This window comes from Ochotona curzoniae, unplaced genomic scaffold (assembly GCF_017591425.1).
Source record: "Ochotona curzoniae isolate NIBS_2020 unplaced genomic scaffold, NIBS_Ocur_1.0 scaffold_1852, whole genome shotgun sequence".
NCBI lineage: Eukaryota > Metazoa > Chordata > Mammalia > Lagomorpha > Ochotonidae > Ochotona > Ochotona curzoniae.
Window position 1 is genome coordinate 58,151,480 of NW_024467087.1, and position 19,160 is coordinate 58,170,639.

Consider the following 19,160-nt stretch of genomic DNA (forward strand, 5'->3'; position numbering starts at 1 on the left):
CAAGAAAGGAGGCAGTTAGAAAGCGACTAAAACAAATTTCCTTTTTTAAAGGCAAAAAAAAAAAAAAAAAAGAAGACGACGACGAAGAAGAATGCCGTGCAACCTTGAGAGTGAGGAAATGATGCTCATAACTCAGCTGACTGTAGCTGTAGGGCAAGTAGCACTCCATAGCATACTTGTCACTAACCTGTGCCCCACCCCTCCATTCCATCAGTTGTAAGAGAACAAAGAGGGGATGGTCATTTCAGGAGATGGGGCCAGGGACCTGATGGAATCAAGACCTTAGTAACCCAAAGGGATCCAAGGGATCTTGGGAGCCAGCATCATCCCATGTTACACTTGGGGAAGTTGATAAAGACAATGAGGACAGCTCTCACTATAAAGGGCTGTAACTCCCTGGATATGGGGTAATCCACTGGCACCACCACTATCCAGAGAAATCAGAGGCAGGAAACAGAGTCCACAGCCTAGGGAAATGTATCTAGTGTAAGGGCAGAGGAGGAGAGACTCACAAAGTGATGTTGGGTGCCATTTCAAAACATCCATCCTACGGTCAGTAAGGTCATTCTTGAGTCCGGCCTGTGGAGACACTTTCTGGGGTGCAGGTGGGAGGACTGTGCATCTGTGTGGCTGGCAGGGGACGTTCTGGTCAGCCAGCTGCTGAATAAGACACAGTGAGAAGAATTCCATATCTGGCCTCACAGGTGTGCCCCAGCAACTTGCCAGGAGTCAAAAACTAACCCAATGCTTTAAGGAAACTAGAGTTCAGTCCCCATGCAAGTGCCAACTACGATCAAATATGACCAGATGGCTGTGGAGCAGAATATCAGGCTGCATCCTAGACTGGGGGGAACGGGGCCAACCTGGTGCCTTTTGAGAGACACTGGCCTCCACTGGCCCAGAGGGGGGTACTTTTCTAGGCAAAGATCACAGTCCAGCAACATCTAGTATAAGCAAGGTCCTGCGATTAAAGTTTCAGAAGTTATCCCATCTATTTCAGTGTTTGCCAGGGTTGAAACCCGCTGCCCCCAAGCCACTTAAGACTCACAGGTGACCTGAGTTGTGGCCTGTGTGCTCAGGGCTAACTTGGGAGGGGCGGGAAAGCAGTGACGCCTGCCTGGGTGCTGTTCACACTCATCGCTACTGCCATCATCTTTCTTTTCTACCTCGGGCCAATTTCCGCTGTGCTTTCAACAGAGACCACGATCACCCAAGTGTCTTTATTTTGGCTACAGGGCAGCAGTTTGATAAACACGCAAGTTTGCGACACTCGTTGTTTAACACAGAGACAGCCATCAACCCCAAGTCCACCCTGAGGCGGAGGCGGACCATTATTGGAGTCTCTAACTTTTCCCAGCGAGACCAAGGTGACCCCACCAGAGCTGATCCTCCAGACCTTTCCCCTTGCCCATGCCCACCAGGCCTGCCACCCAGGTGGGATTGTGGTGATGGGAACAAAAGTGACTCTGGGGAGGGAGGGCTTTGGCCCTCCTGAAAGAGCCTATGTGGCAATTAAGGACAGCAAGGGGCCTCTACTAAAGGGAGGCAACTGAATATAAAGAGGTCTTTCAGACTAAAAAACTTGTTACATGTTTGTTTCCCGTTATAAACATAATATAACCCTGTATGCCAAATTTAGGCAAATACAAGGGGACCTTTGACAATTTGTAGAAAACTGAATTACAAGATAGTTATTTTGGTGCAAAAAAATGATGACATCCCTATACAGTTTTTCACGGTAGGCATTTTTATGGACTCTTAAAAAAAGAAACTGGTATGCATGATTTCAGAAATTTTTGGCACCAAAATAAACATATTTTTTAATTGCCTTCTCCATGAAGTTTTTGAAGGCCTCTCACCGAGAAAAGGGAGGATGTGGAGAAGTCATAGCTACAACTCTCATCTTATCAGAACCATTTCTATCATTAAGTGAATGTCATTCAAAAAGCAGACCGGAAACAGGTGGGTGTGAGTCCTGACCTCTCCACTTACAACCCAGGGCATCTTTGTCAAGTTATATAAGCTGCTTTGAGCCTTAGCTCCTTCATTTGTGAGTTGAGGATAATGCTAAGGACCTTGTAGGGTCATTGTGAGGATTTGAGTTATGAGATGCAATTTGCCAGTCCTGTGCCAGGCACACAGTCAGAGCTCAAATAGTGGCTGCTATAAAGAATGGCCATAGCAGTAGTAGCAATGGTAATGATATAACAGCAATAATGGCTTGTGTATGTGACAGTCTTTGAGGGTCTTGAACATCTAGAGAGTTTCCTCACATACATAAGTTATCTAAGCCTCTTGTTGTAAAGCTAAAAATGTGGATCAGCTGCCAAAAATGCAAACTCTTAGCTTCCCAGTGCTGGCATACTCCAGCATCATTGCTGGAGCTGAAAGCCACACAGTCCTGTCCTTAGTCCAGAAGCCTCTACTCTCATCTCAAGATTGATGGATGCTGAGGCCTAGGATGTTTCCTAAGCCCGGGGTGAAACTCTAAGAGAAACCCAAGGTAGTCCCAAGTGACATTTCAGCTCTCGAAGAAATAATCAAAACTAGAAAGCCTTTGGCAGCCATCTAGACAATTCAAGGGCATTGTATGACTCATTGTGTGGTGATGGGCAGAGACCCAACTTCCCCAACATCCTCATCTATGAAAAGGAAGAACCACGGAATTCTGGCCAAGCTGTTGGCAAATGCTTCATGACAAAAAGCTGATACTTCTGTCTCCAATAGCTGGCAACAAATCCCTTGCTGTACCACTAATGTTATTTGTTTACTTCCTCCAGGTCACAGCAACAGCCCAGCAGACAGTGTGGCCCACTCCACCCCCTCAGATATAAGGCTCAGTCACTCACTTCCAGAAGGTTTTCATGGACGAGTTGCAGTTGGTCAGGAAACTCGGTTCCCAAATCTCACCTCACGAGTACTAAGAACACCTTCGAGTGAGCCAGAAGAGCCTTCCCAGGCACATAGTGGCCCTAGCCCTCCTGGCATGGAGAGCATGGGAATGGTATACAGTGTCCCAAGTTCTTGCAATGGACCAGCAGAGTCAACCTTCTCCACTTCCTGGAAGGGAGAGGCTTTGACCTACATGACACCAAGTGCTACCACCGAGAGCAATCAAGTCGATGAAAATGGGAAAACTCCTTCCTCGGGGAAGCTGTGGGTCTCTCTGAACACACTCCCACCTCTGGTTCCTAAGGAGGCTGCTACCCTCTTTGTTGCTCGTGATAACCCCACAGGATGCAGCAGGTCAGCTGGCTACTCTGAGCACCCTACTCAACAAAGAGCGGTCCCAGAAAGGCCTTCCAAGATGGGCCTTCTGACCCGTGGTACTTCAAGGCTGGAGACCAGCTCTGGGGGGGGCAGCAGGTTTCGGGAGCGATCACTGTCTGTGCCCACAGATTCAGGCACTACAGATGTGGACTGTGCCAAGCAGCAGAAGGCCCGTGAGGCCTGTGCCCTGCCTTATGCCAGTACAAGCCCAGAGGGCAGTACCAGTGCTGACAACATTGCTTCCCTTAGCGCTGAACAGGAAGCTCAGCACAGAAGGCAGAGATCTAAGAGTATCTCACTCAAGAAGGCCAAAAAGAAGCCTTGCCCACCAACACGCAGTGTATCGCTGCTCAAAGATGAGCCAGTCCTCTTATCAGAAGGAGGGTCAGTGCTACCTAAGGACAACAGGCCCAGGAGCCTGTGCCTCTCCTTGGATCAAGGACATCACTCATCCCACCCAGATGCTCAGGGCCAACCAGCTGTGCCAACCCTCAAAGATCCAGAAGGTACGCAATTTTCCCACCACTGGTATCTTACCAACTGGAAGTCCGGTGACACGTACCAATCCTTGTCCAGCTCCAGCACTGCCACTGGCACCACCGTCATCGAGTGCACCCAAGTTCAGGGCAGCTCAGAATCTCTGGCGTCCCCTTCCACCTCCAGAGCCACCACACCTTCCCAACTCTCCATTGAGGTGGAGGCAAGGGAGGTTTCCTCTCCAGGAAGGCCCACTGGACTGATGTCACCCTCCAGTGGATACTCCAGCCAGTCAGAGACACCAACACCCACGGTCTCCATGTCCTTAATGCTGGGCCACTTACCTACTGCAAGCAGCAGTGTCCGGGTACGTCCAGTGGTACCTGAGAGGAAATCATCACTACCCCCGACATCACCCATGGAGAAAATTTCCAAGTCACAGCTGTCATTTGACCTACCCTTGGCTTCTTCTACCAATATAGATCTGTCGGGGATGAGTATTTCCCTCAGAAGCAAAACCAAGGTGAGCCGGCATCACTCAGACACAAATACAAATTTCGGGGCCAAGTTGGCCCAGAAGACCAGTCCCAACCAGCCAATCATGCCCATGGTTACTCAGTCTGACCTGCGTTCTGTTCGCCTGAGGTCAGTCAGCAAGTCTGAGCCGGAAGATGACGTTGAGAGCCCTGACTATGCCGAGGAACCTGGAGCGGAAGAAGTCTTCAGTTTGCCAGAGAAAAAAGTGAAACCTCCTGTGGCTGAAAAGCCTCCGCTGGCCCGAAGGCCCCCAAGCTTGGTGCACAAACCTCCATCTGTCCCCGAGGAGTACCCACTGACTTCACCCTCCTTGGCTATGACCTCCAAGAGCTCAGCTCCACACATCAGGCCACACCCCCAGGATAGCCACACGGTGATGCGTAAGCCAAAGGCCTGCAGTTTGCCTGATGCCAGAAGCCCAGGGGAGTCTGCAGCACCCTCATCTCTTGTCTTTACACCTTTCACCAGTTCCTCTGGTGCTTTCTTCTCAGGAATGCAGCAACCTCCCCGGGGAAGTCTGGAGGATGAGGGCTCCAAGAGGAGAGCCCTGCCTGAAAGAATTAGCCTCCAGAGCCAGGAAGAAGCTGAGAAAAAGAAAGGCAAGATCCCACCTCCCGTGCCAAAAAAGCCCAGTGTGCTGTACCTGCCTCTCACCTCGCAGATAACACACATGGACACCTACCTGGCAGACTCGAGGCTGCCCCTGAGCCCCATCATCACGCTGGAGGAAGATGCCAAGTGTCCCCCGATCAGCGACGAGTCGCGATCACCTGGCAAAAGGATGGCTTCGACGCCACAAGCTGACAGCGAAAAGGAGGCAAGCCCTCTGGGTTAGTAAACTGCCCACTGGTTTTTCTTTCAATCACATTCCCTCGTGAAAAGGTGAGAATACAATGCCAGGGACAAAAGTTGAGTCCCCAGAATGCTTGTCCTGATCCCAGATGACCAAGTCAGTAGAGACCACCTCTTGAGGATTGTGTTACTCTACAAGGAAAACACTACTGCCCTTACAACAGGGAACTGAGGTGGGAGAGAGTTCTAAGACCCAGTCTACCATTGAACTCCTGGTGCTCAGATTGTGAAATTGATTGGGATCCTCACACCTTAGTACCTGAAGTCCCCATCTACCTAGCTAGTCATGCATCCCTTGTCCTATGATCTGCTCCTCCATTTCATAGTACAGTTGTTTTCACTAGACTCACTGGATCTAGGTTCGCACACAAGACTCAGTACCATCTCAAACTGAGTTCAAGTATCGTGGCAGGCTTGTGGACTTCTGAAGCAATGAAATGTGCTACCCAGCAGTAGCTTTTCTTCATGTCTTCCAAAAGAAAGGGAACCCACTTTCTCAGCTCTCTCTCTGGGACCCCTAAGACTAAGCTACTTGATGTTTCTCATCTGGTTTTCCCTAATCTTTTTTAATTGCAGTGAAATACACATGATGAAACAGTTACCATTTTCACCATTTTTTAAGTGTGCAGTTAATTAGTGTTAAGCTGACTTATGTTGGAGACAGGACTTAGGCAGGCAGTGAAATTGTAGCCGATGATTCCCGCATCCCATGCTGCAGTGCCTGAGTTCCACTCCCAGCCCTGCTGCCTATTACAGTTTCCTGGGTGTGTATACTCCTGGGAGGAAACGGGTGATGACTCAGGTGCTTAGGTCACCCACACTCATGTAGGATACTCAGACTGAGTTTCTAGCTTCTAGTTTCAACCTGGCCTAGCTCTGGCTGTTGGGGATGCTTGGGCATTGAAATAGCAGATGAAGATCTTTCTCACTGGCTCACTGGCTCTCTTTCCCATCGAATTTCAAACAAAACTGAAAACAAATAAGTAAATTTTTCTAAATAAATCCTTTCTCTTAAAAAAAATGCATTCACATTGTTGAACAGCCCATCTCTAGAACTCCTTGTACCTTGAAAAAAGGAAACTCTACCTACATTTCTCCTCCCCATCCCCTTGTAACCAATGTTCTACTGTCTCTTTCTATAATGTAACCGCTCTGTGAACTTAACATGAGTGGACTTATACAATATTTCTCTTTTCCTGACTGCTTTATTCCATTTAGCTTAGTGGCTTTCATGATTCATCCATGCTTCTTATCCTTTTGTGACCCCTTAACACCAAGTCTCAAAGCCTCTTGACCTTCTTTAAGCTGATTTAGACTTTCCACATAAGTTAACCAAGGCAAGCAAGTTAATCACAGCCACAGGTGATTTTGGAATTGGTTTCCTCGGACTCCACCAGGCTGCTCTGAGACTCAGATAGGTCCCATCCTCCCATGCTAGAGTAAGCTTTGCTTCTCTCTCTCTTTCTCTCTCTCTCTCTCCCAGCTGCTTCATTTTTTTAAAATTTATATTTACGTTTCTTTTTCTTTGAAAGGTATGGAGAGAGACAGACAGGGAGAGACAGAAAAGAAGATCTTCTGTCCTCCAGTTTGCTCCCCAAATACCCACAGCAGTCACTGCTGGGCCAGGCTTGAAGCCAGGTGCCTGAAATTCAATCTGGATCTCCCAAGTGGGTGGCAGGGGCCCAAGCACTTGAGCCATCACCTGCTGCCTCCCAGGGCATGCATTAGCAGGGAGCTATAATTGGAAATAGAGCTAGGACCCAAACCTATCCGTTCCAATGTGGATGCAGCATTTCAACTACTATGCCACATGCCTGCCCCTGTTTTTATTTTTTTCAAATGATATATTTAAAATATGAAAATTGCTTGGCCACCTGTTGCCATCACAGAGATATGAGAGAACAGGAACCCAGAATGAACTTCGCCACCCCCTCCACCCTGGGGAAGTGACTGGACTCTGAACTTTGTGTTTCTCCTCTGCAAAATGGAGATGCTACACATCTCCATCCTGCCGTCCTTCCAAAATCACCTTGAAACCATATGAAATGACATGTGGGAATATGCTTTGTCCCATCCATTACTATCAAAATCATTCCTTTTGGTTCTTTTTTGCCTAGGGCGTTCTGAAGAACCGAGTATCGAAGAAAAAAGTTTGATCAGTGATAAAACAGCCGAATGGATTGCAGAGGATGATGATGATGTGTTTGTGACTTCACGCACAACTGAAGATTTATTTACTGTGATACACAGGTCTGGAACAATTTCCTTATTCGAATCTATATGCGATTGCCTTCCTTTTTTCTACTGAAAGAAACATTGCTATCTCTAAGCAGTCTTTAAAATTGCAACTGGAGACTAAGTTCAGATATCTGCATATGTGAGCACAGTCTGCAGGCTCACATCTCAAATTCACTGACATCTCTGGATGAAGTGGAGGAGGGGAGGGGAGGACCAAATGCCAAGCGAGAGGCCCCTCGTCTCCTAGCAACCGCTTGGCCTATTGTGGCTCCATCTGTTCTCACAGCTCTGTCTACAGTCAGACATTTAACCCTTCACAGAATTCCTTGTGCAAAAAAATCCCATCAAGAGGTGACGTGGGGTACCAGGCAGTGTATCAAAGCTGGAACTTGGGCAAAAAGAGATAAGTTGGGAAGCCAGTTATTGCACCAAGACACAAGGCAGAGACACAGTGACCACAAAAAAAAAAAAAAAAGCTGGAAAGAGCCTAGTAATTGGAGCTGGAGCCCCAGTTCAGGAAAGAATCAGCCCCTAGGCTGTCCTAATTCAGAGTCACTAGCCTGACACCTTAAATTCGTCCTTGCCCCCAGAACCTGGGCAGAACTGAACCAGCAGGCATAGGTCAAAGGGATTTCAGCCGAGGGTGGGCACTGATAAAAGTGTGGGGGCGGGAGTCCCAGCAACAGGCTCTCAAGATTTAGAGCCCAGAGATAAAGCCACTCCCTAGGACTGTTTGCAAGGCTGCTGCCTGCAGGATCTCAGTTCACATTCTGTGAAGTGCTGCTTCATGTCCACTGCATGAATTTGCTCCAAGTGAACTTTCTCTTATTTAGGTCCAAAAGAAAGCTGCTCGGCTGGAAGGAGCCAGGTGAGGCCTTTACCAGCAACAGACCGAGCCCCCACTCACCAGTAACGAACACAGCTGAGTCTCCTACCGGCGAGCCTGCTGCCATCGTGGGCCCAAGCAACAGTGCCAGCCTAGATGCTGGCAGAAACGATGATTTCAAGGCTCTGCTCCAGAAGAAGGGAAGTAAGACAACCCCACGGTCCCGCCCTTCGGCAGCTGAACTGCTGAAGACCACCAACCCACTGGCTCGGAGAATTATTGCACAATTTTCAAAAGACTATGAAACCACTGACAACCCCAGCACCTAGGCCCTGGGGTCAACAAGCAGGGTTTCTTTACTAAACTTGAGTAGAGATGGGAACGCGAAAGGGTTTTGAAAAAGAACCATGGACATAGCAAAGGAGCCTACATTTCTTTTATATTAGCTCACGCCCTGGACAGCAGGAGAGAGGCCACTGCATTTACAGCTGACCTCAGCATGCATCTGAATCATCTGCAGACACTGCATTTTCATACTTACAATCTTGCCATGACTGAATGAATACGAAGCTTCATCTTTTCCCCTCTAATGGTGTGCATTAACTTCAAAAAAATGTTCTGTGAGAGGGCATATGTGCCACCTTTCCAAACAATGACCCAGCTGCTCCAGTGCTGACTCCTGGGTGAGAAGATTGGGGGCTACTTACACCCAGGAAGCAGAAGGTGCCACCATTGCTGATTATTCGCTTTCCAGGGGAAGCCTTGATGGCCTAGTGTAGAGATACAGAGAGACTAATGTCTTCTTAACCACAGTTTTACTTTCCCCAGTGAGCAATGTGCAGGTGTGCACTTGTTTTGGCATGGGGTTGATTGGTTGGCCTTTGTGGAGCAAGATATGAATGTGACTGTCCTGAAACATCATGCCTTTTGCAGTTTGATTGTCTACACGGAGATCAGGGTGATGAGTTGTAGTAAACACAAAAAGGAGACACACCCCCTTTCAGCTAAAAAGGAGACTAATTGCATGGATGAACCAAGCTCAGCCAACAAACCAGGCAACCATTCATCCATTCAGATCTAGCCAAGGTAACTCATACATTCGTCTTGAGATCCTTCAAGTGTCTGTCAAGAATCACAGGCTCTGTGCCCAGCTCGTGCTGCATTCTAAGAACTCTCATTTCGTTTGCATATAATATTCATTACAGAAAGTAATTAGCTGAAGAACAACATCATCAAAGGTTCAAAGAGCAGAAAAAGGAAAAAAAATCTTGCCCCCCACCAGCCTGTTCAGCTCATAGTTGGTGGCTGATCTGGTTTTATTTGAAGGAAATATGGTTCTGTTTGAAAAACCAAGACTTTTTTTAATCTATCCAAATCTAAAACGCAGCCTTGCAAGTTTCTATGGCCCATGACATGAAAAAGGGCTATTTTTTGCCCATTTGGTTCTGTATTTTGACCAGTTTTCAGTTAAGCATGCTGGGGGAGAGTAAGAACTTGTGTAAACGGGATGCTGAAAGTGCTCCGGAACAATCACAGTCCCTCTCCCAGGCTAATGGGCACCAAATATTCTCGTCAACTCAATTTTCTAGTCAGAACAAGAGGAGTGATTCCTTTAATTTTCATATACCCAACTTCTAGGAGGTTAGGGATAAAAAGACCCAATGACAGGAAGTTAACTGTCTACTGTTTCCTAAGAAGCAAAGAGAAAAGAACCTGCTTCACCATGAATGATCCTCCTCTCCTTCCTCCTTCATGCCATAGCTGACACATTGATTGATAAATCAACCTCCTGAAGGATGCAGTAAGAGTTCCAGAGACAAATAGATCTCAATTTTGATAGAACGCGCTACTCACCAATGAGAAGCAAGCAACACTCCACCTGGACAGAGAGGAGAAAAATCGTGTTGAGCACTAAGAAGACTTGAGCCTCTCATGTATAAACATGAGGCTAAGGCCTGGGTAGGTGCAGTTCTGAATTCTAGACTTCCGGGTACAGGCCAGACTCACCAATTTTCTTGCAGTCAGTGTTTCCCTCTGATTTAGATAGAAGCCACTTAAAAGAGTAAACAGCTAGAATAAGCCCAGATGCTTTTGGAAATATTGGAACTACTTACATTTTCCTGAAGTAAAAACAAATTATTTTTTGGCTTAATTTATATAAGCGTGCCACACTTGTCTGCCCTGAACTCAGAATTCTAAAAAGTGTGAACATTTTCCTTTAAGGGAAATAAAGGAATGTTTGTGCTTTTGCCTAGGAAAAGAGAAAAGTTATCAGAGTTTGCTCCTTGGGAACCATTTTGAATAGCTGAACTCTAGAACTGAGTACGAGATTTACACAGTACAGGACTTATTACTTCTGCTAAATTTTCTGGAAGCTTCTTGTTTGCTACTTCTAATGGGTTTTGCCTCTCCCCTCACCTTGCTACCTCTGGAGGTTTTCCCAAGATTTTAAAGCTGAATATCCTGACACCTTTACATTTTTCAGTGTCCTTGATTCTTTCTTTCCTCAACAATATTCCATAGGCCTGGAACTATTAAAACAACTTCTACATCATCATTATCAGTTTGGTCCTCAAATGCCCAGTACTGTTCCCACTAGCACAAGAAAAAGATTTGGGGCAAAAATTGTATGAGTAGAAATAACGTTCAAGACTGGACATATTTACTCAATATTCTATAACAGGTGTACCCGGTCCCAAACAAACAATCAAAATAATGATTGAAAATTTTTAAATTGGAATACGTAAGAGATCTGAGTAAAATGAAGTTGACCCCAGGAGTCAATTTCCATTTCAACTCATTGCTAGCCCCCTTTTCCCCTCTAGTCCAACACAAAGCAACAGGTCACTCTGTTAAGCTAATTTCAGTCAAGGAAGGAGAAAGAGTCAAGAAAGTATCTAAGGATGCTTTTGTGTGTGGTGGATGTTGATTTCAAATGTGGTTCAGATGTGAAAGGTAGAGGAGCAAGTGTTGTTGATGTCTCTTCCCTGTTGCCTCCATTACTTCATTTACCTGAGTTACCCACTGGGCCCCAATCTGTCCTTCAGCCCCAGCTCCCATGAACTGTATCCCTAAGCCAACAGCTTGTCTAGAAAGGAGGCAAGATGTCAGGCAGCAAAATAGTTCATATTAACTTCAGCAATACACATTGACCAGTTGACATCCATTTTAACCAACGCAGATCCAATGTGATCTCATTGTACCTTTCAGCCTGAACAGATCTTCCCAACCACTTGCCCACTCCTCAAATCTGTACCAGTCAGGAAAAATATGAGTTCATGCTATTCCTCTGTTCCTCATTGGTCCAGCCTTCCATTATTGCCAAGTCTGTGTGTGACACAGTGGCAAGCTTTCACTTGAATATGATTTTCAAGGGCCAGGACTAGGGCAAGGTGAACAAGGCACTTAAGTGCCAAAGTTAAGGAAGTGCCCGTTCTCAAGGCCATGCAAGTGCCTTCCCTCGTCCCGGCCCTATGGTTTGCACTCTACAAAGTTAAGTCAGTTTATCTTCTCCCTGTAAACGAGTGTGGCTCTTCTGATTTGAGAGGGTAACTTCCTCTCTGTTGCACCAAATGCTTTAGTGCTATCTATTTTTCCATTACTATAAATCTTTGTATGCCTATGCATTAAGTACTCTTCAGTGCTATTAGAAACATAGTTGATTTAACCTGCTCCAAGTGGCAAGTTAGAACCCCTATCAGTTGGGATGTGTACAAGGACAGCCCTTCAGCAACAATGAGCGAGCTGGAGGGCTGTCACTGCTGTCCATTATCTCCTCTTTCCTGTGCATCCCTCCAAAATTTCACTTCCCAGCACCGACTCTCCTAGTGCCTCCTGCTCTGTTGTCCTCCTATCTGAAAAAAAAAAATGTTCTCAGGAAAGGGATAAATTCACCTACTTTGAGATTATAGGCTTAATGCTACCTCTTTTGAGGATCACTCACATTTTTAACAGGGAAAAAGCCTTAAGCCAAAGGAATGAAGTTCTATTTGCAGAATGTTAGGCATCAACTAGTTGTAGAAGTGTCTTTCACCATGGAAAGATCAAAATTCCCTGACAACTCCAGAATACAGAAAATAGCTTAATCTCTTGGAATCATTTTTACTAATAGCTAATGGTCGATTATGTTGTCCTGATACTCAGTGCTATTCAATGGTTACTACCAAGGGACTCTCAGAAATGGCAACTAAAAGCCACTGAGAAGGCCTAGATCATTTGTACATTAACAGTTTTAAACAAATGGAACAATGCTACTCACCATTTGGGTTAAAAAAAATATATAAGGATTAAAGAGTTTGTGCAAATGTGTCCTGTTTGTGAAGGGTAAAACTGTCCACGTAAGTCGTTCAATGTTGGTGGTACAACTTCACTAATTCAAGCCTCTGCTTCCCCTCTCCTTTATCTCTGTTTTGTGCTATCACTTCAGCTTGGGGTGAGAGCCTAGCTCTACCGCTGTACCCTAGTCCTCCAAAGCCTTTGCATGTACTTCAGCTATGAGTCATGAAAATATTAGGCATTTGAAAGGATGAGGGAGAAAGAGGTGCAAAGAAGTGCCTTTGTCAAAGGGCAGCACAAAGTATAATGATTTAACAATGATATGAAATAAGCAAAGTTTTAGAATACTATGAAATAGATTTATAGAGGTCTGCAGTAGTAAATGATTATAGGCATATATTTGGGGTGTTTTTAATAAGTTTAGCAAAAAGAAATTTGCATGAATAATGGGTTATGTCAAATAGGTGTATACTTTTGTTCAGTAATGCCCGTTAGACCAGTGGATTTCAAAGTGTGGTCCCAAGAGCAGCAACAGCAGCATCCTTGGTGTGTGTGTGTATTCCGGTGACGTCGCTCCCTGGCTCACCTCAGTCACGATTGTTCAACTGCTCCTTACTTTTCCAGTTGTTTCAACTGTCATTATCATGATCAGCCTCTGGCCAGGAGATGCTTCCTGTCACCTTGACCAGTGTTAAAAATTATCAGTCTGAATCTACTATTTATCTTTAGTTTGATTCAACTGGAATCTTTGGAAAAAGGTGTTTAACTCACAAATTAAAAAATGAAGATATTAGGTTTGCTTGGCATTGCCAACTCCGAAATACCTGTTCTCTAGGAGGTATAGACAGAAGTATATTTTGTTTTAAGATTTTACATAAATAATGACATTTGAATAAAAAATGAACTCCCCCAAACAAAATCTGAACCAAAATGAGCAGTTAACCACCCTCAGTCCCTTTGTAATGTCAAGCTTTATAGAAATGTATTCCTTATGTGGTCTTAAGCTTTTTTAATGTTCAATTTTATAAAATGTTCTGCATGCCAACATAGCATCGTATTCATTGTACAGTCACCTCAAACACATTCCTTCCTCTGTGTGTATGATGGTGAAGAAATATCGATATGTATGTTCTGAAGTCTCCTGATGGATTGTAAATTACAAATCGTTTGATTAATTTTTAAATGAGATATATTTACTCTGCTTAGTAGTTAAAATTTTATTCTTTTTATTATATTTCATTGCTACATTTTTCTACTGCCTCCAAAGGTTACTTTGGAGAATATTTTTTATTCCTAGATTGTTCTATTTATCTTATTTCTATATTTATCTATAGTCACAAAAAGTTAGCGCTGAGAGAGACCAGCCTCCCTCACTTCATAGATGAGGAAATTGGGGCCCAGGGGAGCAGATGACTTCAATAAGGTCACGTAGTGCAGCAATGGCGGGGCCCAGCCTCCGTTCTTTGGGGTCTCCTGCCTTTGGGCTCAGTGTTTGCTGGTTGAAAACCCTACATTTATAGAAGCCAACAGCTGGTTTCTACTCTTATAACACATTCCCAGATATTTCAGTGAACTATAATACATGCTTTAAGGGGGAAAAAAACGCTCAAGAATTATTTAATTTATGAGCCCAAAGACAAACCTGATTTTCAATTTAGAAGCATTCATTTCCCTCCACATTGAATGTATTTGCCTTAACTTGTGTAATGGATGTTTTTCCTTAAAAGTTGCATGCAGATTAATTTTGGGGCCAAATTCCAGTTTTAGAAGGCAAGTTTGCTATGTAAGAGAATCTTCTGATGACTTCTTTTGAAAAACTAGGATTCCTCTTATCTCTTAATATCTCCACTTCTTTTGTGTGTGTGAATTTTATAATTTGGTTATCATTTAAAGTAGGACCAACCAAATTATATTTTCTAGTTTTTACTTTTAACATTCCCTTCTCAATTCTTATGAGAAATTTTCAGACTGTTAAGTGCTTTTGAGATATTCAGTTGTGTTCTAGAACTTTCCCTGGCTTGATATTCTGTTAATCCCTGGGCTCAACCTCCATCCCCATCTTATCAAACAACACAATTCCCTCATCAGTATTAAGTTGTGTATATAGTTTGCTCTCTAGAATGTTCTTTGCCTAATGCTTCTTAGCATGCATTTCTCTATGGCTACCCCTGGGTCTCCTTCCTTAGGTTAGCCTACCTCACTATCCTCTGAGGTTGCAAGCAGTGCACCTTTAGGGCTGTGCTGTATATGCTAAATCATATTCTGATTATTTCCATTGTTCCCTTGTTTGTCCTGGAGTGTCTTATTTTCCCTTTCAGGCATTCTCAGAGACTTCTTACCAGAGATTTAGTGAGATTTCCCACCCATCAACCAGACCAGGGATTAACAAACCCTTTCTGCAATGGGCCAGAAAGTAACTATTTTAGATTTGTGGGCCAAATACAGTCTCTGGAGCATACTTCTGTTCGCTGTTGCTCTTTGCTGCTTCATTCGTTTGTTTCACAACCCTTTGAAGATGTAAAATCCGTTCTTAGCTCACCGGCCATGTAAACCCCCCAGGCTGTAAATGGCTATTTCCCATATTTTGCTGCTCCCTGATTTACCCTGTCTGCTGGCACAAGCATTTGTGAATCCTGCCCCATGTCATAACTGGATTGGTGGCCTTCTGCCCTCCCGTCAACCGTATTGTCAGGCGGGGCTGACAGCACAGGACAGGTGGAGAGCAGCTGCGTATGCCGAGCATTCCTCTTCAATAGGGTGTGTTTTGTGTATTTCTTTCACTCTCCTGCCCCTACTCCCCTGACTACCTCAATGTACAAACCTTCTGGACATGTTCTCATAACACAATATGTCTGCTTTTCTGAGGATTTAGAGTAAGCTGATAAGAAAGAAAGGTTTTATGAGTTTTATTCTTTTGTCCCATCATTGCTGCTTCAACACTGTGGTTGGGATCCTCCACCATGGGTCACCCTGTACTGTCCCATTATGTCATTGTAACTTTTGCCAGGTGTGATGGCCCAGGCTGTTAATATTCCTGTCTGGCCTATGGTTTCTGAGGGAACTCGCCAGATTTCTTGGTTCCAAAAGCTGATTTTAAAATGTGTGTCTAACTTGTTAATGCGGTCTGGACCTGTTCTAGACAGAGCACTCAGTCCTAGCAAGAAAACCAATAATGTGCAAAAGATATTCTGTAGCTACAGCTTTTGCTTGCCTCCTGGGCCCCTAGCCCCTGCAGTGGCTCCTTGGGATGTCCCACGGAACACGGACGCATACTGTTCCTCATGCCCTCCAAACCTCCAAAAAGATTTTCTAAAGCTTCATATCTCTCACCACCGTGCTCCTGTCTCCACTCCTCTTGCTGCTTGGAAGTCTAAAATTCACAGTCACATTTTCACATCCACTCTTGCAAACAACGGGGGATACACATAGTTGAGTAGGTGTGTGTCCTATGTGTGTCAATGTAGTTTCTCTCCTGGGACTGTAAGGGCTACAGTGACAAGTGAATCTCTGATCTCTCCCTCCCACACATACACACACACACATTCCAGTGCTATCATGGTTCCTCTGGGCCAGGGCCAGACCTGATCAGACTGGTCCAGGAGAAGGAGATGGTAGGGGCTCCCAAGGACCTTCTGCTTCTGTGTCTTTTGAGACCTCCTTTCCACTGTCTTATCTTGGCTTCTCCCTCGGGTGCCATGCGAAGACCCTCCTCTGTGATAATTGTGGACACAACAGCCTACAGAGAGCTAGACCTTTCATTTTCTGTGAACTCTGCCTTGCATGAAATGCTCCAGCTGTAGCTATACCTAGCACAGCAGATTGTTTCTTAGGATCTGTAGCATGATTTCTGTCACTTGAGCCCAGGGATCTATGTCCCCACTTCCTAAAATCAAAATTTTCAAAAGTCAGAAATTTAATTTTAAGGATTTCTCCTGTTGAAAAGCATCTGTGAAACAGTTTCTCCACCTTCTGTTTAGGACTCCCAGAATGAAGCAAGGAAACCAGGGTTGTGCATGCCACAGCCCCTAAAGCAGCAGGAGCAAACTGAGGCATGAGAATGAACCAGTCTTCTGTGTAGAGGCAGGGGTTGGACTTCTGTGAAGTTAGCACTTATCATTCCGTGCTTGCCAGCAATGCACTTAAGAAATATAAGACAGGAATGTACAGATCAAAACCCTAAGCTGGAATGCAGAGATAAGGCAGCTCTCCCCAGTGATGAGAATGTGTCCCTCTGGATGAAAAACATTCAGGAAGAAGCAGTAACTAGCAAAGATCACAGTCTGGCTCATTTGAGGATTGCAACACCAAATGGAAAAGAGCCCTCTGTGAAATGATATTTCAAAGGATTTTTCTTGTCTTTCTTTTCTTTCTTTCTTTCTTTCTTTTTTCTAACAATCAACAAAAAAAGAAAGCATTCCTTACTGGCTTGCTACCAGCAATTGACCTGTATTCTTTATATAGCTAGAGCTGTTTGTGTCTTCTTAAAATAAAATTTTTCTGTTAAAACCATTTTCAGCTTCACCCTCTCATTTTCATTGTAATAATGACGAATTTCAGTTACCAGGCTCAGTCTGTAAGCATATTTTACCAAACACATAAGCACGGACCTTACGCACACATTGGATTCTGAGGCCCACAACCCCTTTAGAGCCCAAAACAGGTACATGATTTTCAAAAGTTCACAGACAATATGTAGCATGAAAAAAAAAATGATTTTTTTTTGCACCAAGATACATATGATTTTTATTTGCACCAAGATGAACTTATCTTTTTATTCCATTTTCTATGGACTTTTTGAAATGCCCTAATATGCAGCTCACAATATCTTGCAAAAGCACTCAGACATCTGAGCAAGGTAAACTACATTTGAATATTTCATTTCAGGAATCCAAGCTTGGCTGTTTAAGGAACCTGCTAGGGACTAGATGTGGGCCTGGGAAAGTACATGGCCTTCACTAGGCCCCTAGGGTGAGGAGATGGCCTTAACAACTACCCTTTTCCTGCTCAGTAACGCCACCCAGTAGAGGCTGAACAAAGTAAGACCGGAGCTGGAGCAAAAGAAATACACACCAAATATCTGAAAGGTACGGTGCCATCATACAGATGGTGATAGTTATATTTTAGGGGTCGACTGATCCGAGCCCCTAAGGCTGTGGCCCTTACAGCCCACACCTGTGTCTCCACAGACCTCAGTGCTGACTCACGTCCACTGACATTAGGATGCACTTCCAAAGTGACACAAGAGAACTGGAAACGAACCATCAAGTGTACAGGGAAGGCAGATAGGGCCATGGCTACTCTGGGATGAGAGTATCAACTGTTGAGATTAAAAATGAAAATCAGAGAAGGAGACCGTTCGAGGTGGGCCTCATGGTGGGCAGTGCCTCAGTGGAACACCACAGTTCAAGGTCTGGCATTCATCCCAACAGGTTCAGAACCACCTTGATTGTACCATGAATTGATGGTGACTAGGGGGATTGACTACAATAGTCAAACTCACAAAAAGGTAGGTCCTGGTATCTTAATTATCTATGAAATTAACTGCACCTTTCCAGAAAAGCTCATAAACAGGAGGCCTGAAGCCAAGCTCAAGTTATCTGCATTTTCTGGAGTATGTAATGTGGTTAGTCACTTACTCATTTTTCAAGATTAGAGGGGGCACAACTTGTCCAAATGACCTAATTCCCTTCTATTGTCTATTGTGTTAAATCTAACCAGCTTTATCCCTTTACATAAAACAGTCTTAAAAGTTCATGAAAGCAAAATGTATTGTGGAAAACAATTTTTAAAAAATGTTTAAGTCCATGAAAGGATTCAGCATTGTGGCACAGTTGGTTAAGCCACCATCTGCAATGCTGACATCTTACGTGGGAACCAGTTCAAGTCTCAGTCACTGTATTTCTGTTCCAACTCCCTATTACTGCACCTGGGAGAGCAGTGGAGATGGCCCACATGCCTAGGCCTCTGCACCCAAGGTAGGGAACCCTTGTGGAAGACCTATATGATGCTCCTGGTTCCTGACTCTGACCTGGCCCAGCCCCAGCCATTGTGGCCATTTAGGTAGTGAACCAATGATGGAAGATTGCCGTGTGTGTGTGTGTGTGTGTGTGTGTGTGTGATCTATCTCTCTGTCTATACCTGTATCTCCCTCCCTCTCTGAAACTGCCTTTTAATATGAGGCCAAACAAAATTTAAGTTTATGAAAAAAATTGAACCAAAAGATTTTTTTTTTTTTTGCTTTCACTTAGAGGGTAGAATGAAACAGACAGGGAAATCTCTTCCAGCTGCTGATTTTTCATTCCTTGGATGCCCAAAACAGCTGTAGCTAGGCCAGATCAAATCCAGGAGCCAGGAATTCAATTGAAATCCACCACACAGGTAGCAGACACCCAACAATTTGTGTCCTCACCATCTGTTTCATCTCACAGCACACATTAGCAGAAAGTTAACCAAGGAGCAGAGCTGGGATTCCAACCCAGGTATTCCATGGTGGGAATTAGGCACCCCAAATAGGATCTTCACTGCTGTGTCAAGCCTCTACCCCAGTTGGTTCATTTATTGTGAAACAAATCTGGAAACTCAGGCACAGTGTTCTTTTTCATAGTACTCATTTTCCACCAACTTTTTCAATATCCTTCTTATTCCTGGTCAGGCCCCCAAAGGCGTTTGAGTTTGTCAGTTTTGT

At 44.6% G+C, this 19,160-nt stretch overlaps 1 protein-coding gene across 3 annotated transcripts in view; it reads left to right on the forward strand.

Annotated features, from left to right (window-relative positions):
- NHSL2 (NHS like 2) overlaps positions 1–12,277 on the forward strand; it is a 292,586-nt gene extending 280,309 nt beyond the window's left edge. For all 3 annotated transcript variants that reach the window (XM_040999892.1, XM_040999893.1, XM_040999894.1), the window contains exons 5-8: positions 1,236–1,367; positions 2,781–5,114; positions 7,254–7,386; positions 8,208–12,277. In XM_040999892.1, the coding sequence (XP_040855826.1) occupies positions 1,236–1,367; positions 2,781–5,114; positions 7,254–7,386; positions 8,208–8,529 (2,921 nt within the window). In that variant the 3' untranslated portion in view covers positions 8,530–12,277. The remainder of the gene's footprint in view (positions 1–1,235; positions 1,368–2,780; positions 5,115–7,253; positions 7,387–8,207) is intronic.
- Positions 12,278–19,160: the final 6,883 nt, after the last annotated feature.